The sequence below is a fragment of the Notothenia coriiceps genome, unplaced genomic scaffold, assembly GCF_000735185.1.
Source record: "Notothenia coriiceps isolate Sejong01 unplaced genomic scaffold, NC01 NC01_scaffold00002898, whole genome shotgun sequence".
In the NCBI taxonomy this organism is placed as follows: Eukaryota; Metazoa; Chordata; class Actinopteri; order Perciformes; family Nototheniidae; genus Notothenia; species Notothenia coriiceps.
Genome location: NW_011335599.1, coordinates 1 through 3,314, shown reverse-complemented (window position 1 = coordinate 3,314; position 3,314 = coordinate 1). Strand labels below are relative to the sequence as shown.

General features: G+C 40.0%; 1 protein-coding gene across 1 annotated transcript; it reads left to right on the top strand.

Moving 5' to 3' along the window:
• Positions 1 to 553: 553 nt before the first annotated feature.
• rsph1 (radial spoke head component 1) lies at positions 554 to 2,781 on the top strand (the record flags this gene model as incomplete). Its single annotated transcript, XM_010766026.1, has 5 exons — positions 554 to 648; positions 778 to 891; positions 1,525 to 1,630; positions 1,750 to 1,840; positions 2,646 to 2,781. Coding segments are annotated over exons 1-5 (498 nt in total), but the record flags the coding sequence as incomplete, so codon positions are not given.
• Between the last annotated feature and the right edge of the window lie 533 nt (positions 2,782 to 3,314).

Below are 3,314 nucleotides of genomic sequence, written 5' to 3'. Positions count from 1 at the left end.
GGGAAATGCCAGCCCATGGCCTCAGCTGTATGTGCTGCAGGGGGGTGGATGCACCTCGCACAACTCACCCAGGAACGAAAGCTAGCTCCGGTCCTTTTCCTGTTAGGGAAACTGTGGACTCGATGTCCTGACAGGCTGGAGTTTGTGCAATCTGTACAAACACAATAGCTCACCATGATTACAAATGATGAAATGCAATGTAAAATGACCAAAGAAATAACAGCTGAGCTCACTAAATTACAACCACTCGAACCAACTACCAACTACTACCGTGAATTGGGCAGAGAAGGAGTCCGAGAAAGTTGCTCCCTTATGTGACGGAATATGAGGCGTTTGACGTATAACGTTAACAAACAAAACGGCTACTTCCCCCTCTGAATTCCTGCTCTTATGTCTCATGAAACATATAAAATCCTGTATTAACTTTGTATTAATTGTAAATTCCAGGCAAGGTTAAGCTAAGCATAAATGTAGTAAAAAAAAAAACCTGCAAGCTGCTCTTTAACACCTATGCAACTTCTGGTCACGTGGAATTGGCCGTTGTCGTGGTAACTGTAAACAGCAGAGCGCACACACCGGGACAAAGGAGTCAGAAACATGTCGGATGTCGGTTCTGATGAGTTTGATGATGAACGCGGGAAACTCGGGGTGAGTTTATTGTCTGTCTGTGAGTGAGTCAGACATCTTTGCTTTGTTGTAAATAATTACGCTGGCTGAAGCTAACGTTAGCATTAGCAGGCTACAGACTGTGTGATCCGCTCTGCCGTGTCCCCGCAGGAGTATGACGGCGGGAGGAACGGAGCCGGAGAGAGGCACGGAGCCGGGAGAGCCGTCCTGCCCAACGGGGACGTGTATCAGGGCGGGTACGAGAGCGGCAGGAGGCACGGACAGGTAGGAGTAAGACCCCAACGGTAGAAAAACGTTCCTAACCTTAAAATAGCTTCTAACTTAGAACCTATGTTCAGGTTAGGAAAACGTTTTTAGAACTTAGAACTCCTAAGTTCTAGCCGTTTATTGTTCTTCTAAATATGTAACTGCTGTTTAGCTAGGATTCCTCATACATGTTCATATTAAGGACATCACTGGGCCAAGGTCCGTCAAAGATTTAAAATGGTATATATATATGCAATTGGAAGATAAGATTGTTGTAGTAGACGACCACCGATTGTCAATACTGATATTTATCTTTGTCAATTATATTTCTTTATTTAATTATAATACATCTTGTTTATCATCATGAATATAGAAAGTAAACATAGTAGTCCCTTTAACTCATTAAGCACCCAAAGTTAAAGTGAATAACAGGAGTAATAATTTCTAAAATAAATGTTTTTGACAAATAGATTGCACATTTTACAGTGTTGTCCTGACAACGTGCATAGACAGGTCAGTCACCATCAGCTTCAAACGGCCAGTCCTGCAACAGAGGCCATGTGGCAGGCCGTGGCAAAGCGTCTGTTTCTGAATGTACCTGCCACGTTCTTGCAAGACAAATGTCTCTTTGACAATTCATCTTGACTCTAGGGGACATATTGCTTCAAGAATGGGGCGAGATATGTTGGAGACTATTACCAGAACATGAAACATGGACACGGCACCTTCTACTATCCCGATGGCTCTAAATATGAAGGTACAAGAATCATATTATTTTTGGGATAGTTGCCAACTTCTGCATTCCATCAGTGTGTGTCCGTTTACAGTTTTGTGAAGATTATACTATTTTTCAGCTGGCAACTTTGTGTGTGTTAGGTTTGTGGGTTGAGGACCTGAGGCAGGGTCATGGTCTCTACACCTACCCCAATGGAGATGCTTATGAGGGGGAGTGGCTTCATCATATGAGGTATATCTACATTTTGTGAAAGCACACAATTCTCTGTGCCATCTGGATTTAAAAGCCAGCTTGGTTTTCCATTATCTAACCTCTGTGGTGTAATTTAGTGAACAACATTTACTCAAGTAAGATTTTGGGGTACTTATATTTTACTTACTGTAGGTATTTTATTTTATGCTACTTTATACTTCTACTCCAATGCTTTTTGGAAGCCAATATTATATTTTTTTACTCTATTGCATTTATTTGACAAAATGAGTTACTGTACAGATTCAGATCATTAGCTTAAACAACATTTAAATAAACTATGGTATAAAAGTATAGGTTAAGATATACAGCAGCAGTAGATAAAAGTAGCACAACCTTTACCAGCATTCAAAAAGTAATCCAGTTATTTAATAAAAATGATTCTAACATGGGACATTACGCACAATGACTACTTTTACTTTTGGTACTTTAAGTATATTTGAATGCCGATACTTTTGTTATTTTACCTAAGTAAGATTTGAAATGCAGGACTTTAATTGTTTGTAAACAGATTATTTTTACACTGTAGTATTTCTAGTAGGAGTACTCCTTACAACACTGTCTACACTCAATGATTAAGACCTTTGCTAAATCACTGCTGTAGACAACTATATGTTATTTCAACAGCCTGACAAAGTGATTTCAATAAACAGGATGTATATTTATTTTCAACCAAAACTAAGTTTCAATATCGACACCTTTTTACCTGAACATTACCAAACCCATTCTAAATACCGTTAATAGCATTTCAGAACTGCTGACATCCTTGGTCTCATGTGATTGCTAGGCATGGCCAGGGCATTTACAACTACCAGGAAACTGTCTCCAAGTACAAGGGCTCATGGGTAAATGGCAAGATGGAGTCAGCTGGGGAGTATATCCACTCTAACAACAGATACATGGGTAACTTTGTCAACAATAATGTAAGTTTTACTTTAATACCTCACAAAATGCTTATACAATGTTTTAACAAAATGTTATTCACCAACTAAAGTGTACATACCACATTAAACACATACACAACACAACAGTGGCGAGCCGTAGCTTTTATACCAAGGCCCCATTCCCTCAAAAAAAAAGATTTATTACGTTACAGCCTTTAAGTCTATGGTCACAGCGTATACTTCAGCGGAATATCAAAACAACGGCCCGGGGTGCAAAGCGCATCAATGACAGTGACCCTCTGCCACACAAAACAACACCATTTATATAAACACCTATCATGACAGGGCACCCACAGCCAAGTAACAATTACAAATGAATTAAGTAGGCACGGCGGCCCGTGGATATTATCCGGCTGAACAAAACGTGCATTTATCTAACAGGTTCGTTTTCCACAGACCTTATTTTGAGCTATTTTCCAAAATCCTATGGAGAAATCTCATTGCTTTTTTGTCGAGGGAACTCGAGCGCAGCTTACTTCCGGGTTTTAGGACGCGTCACTGCACCACGATAT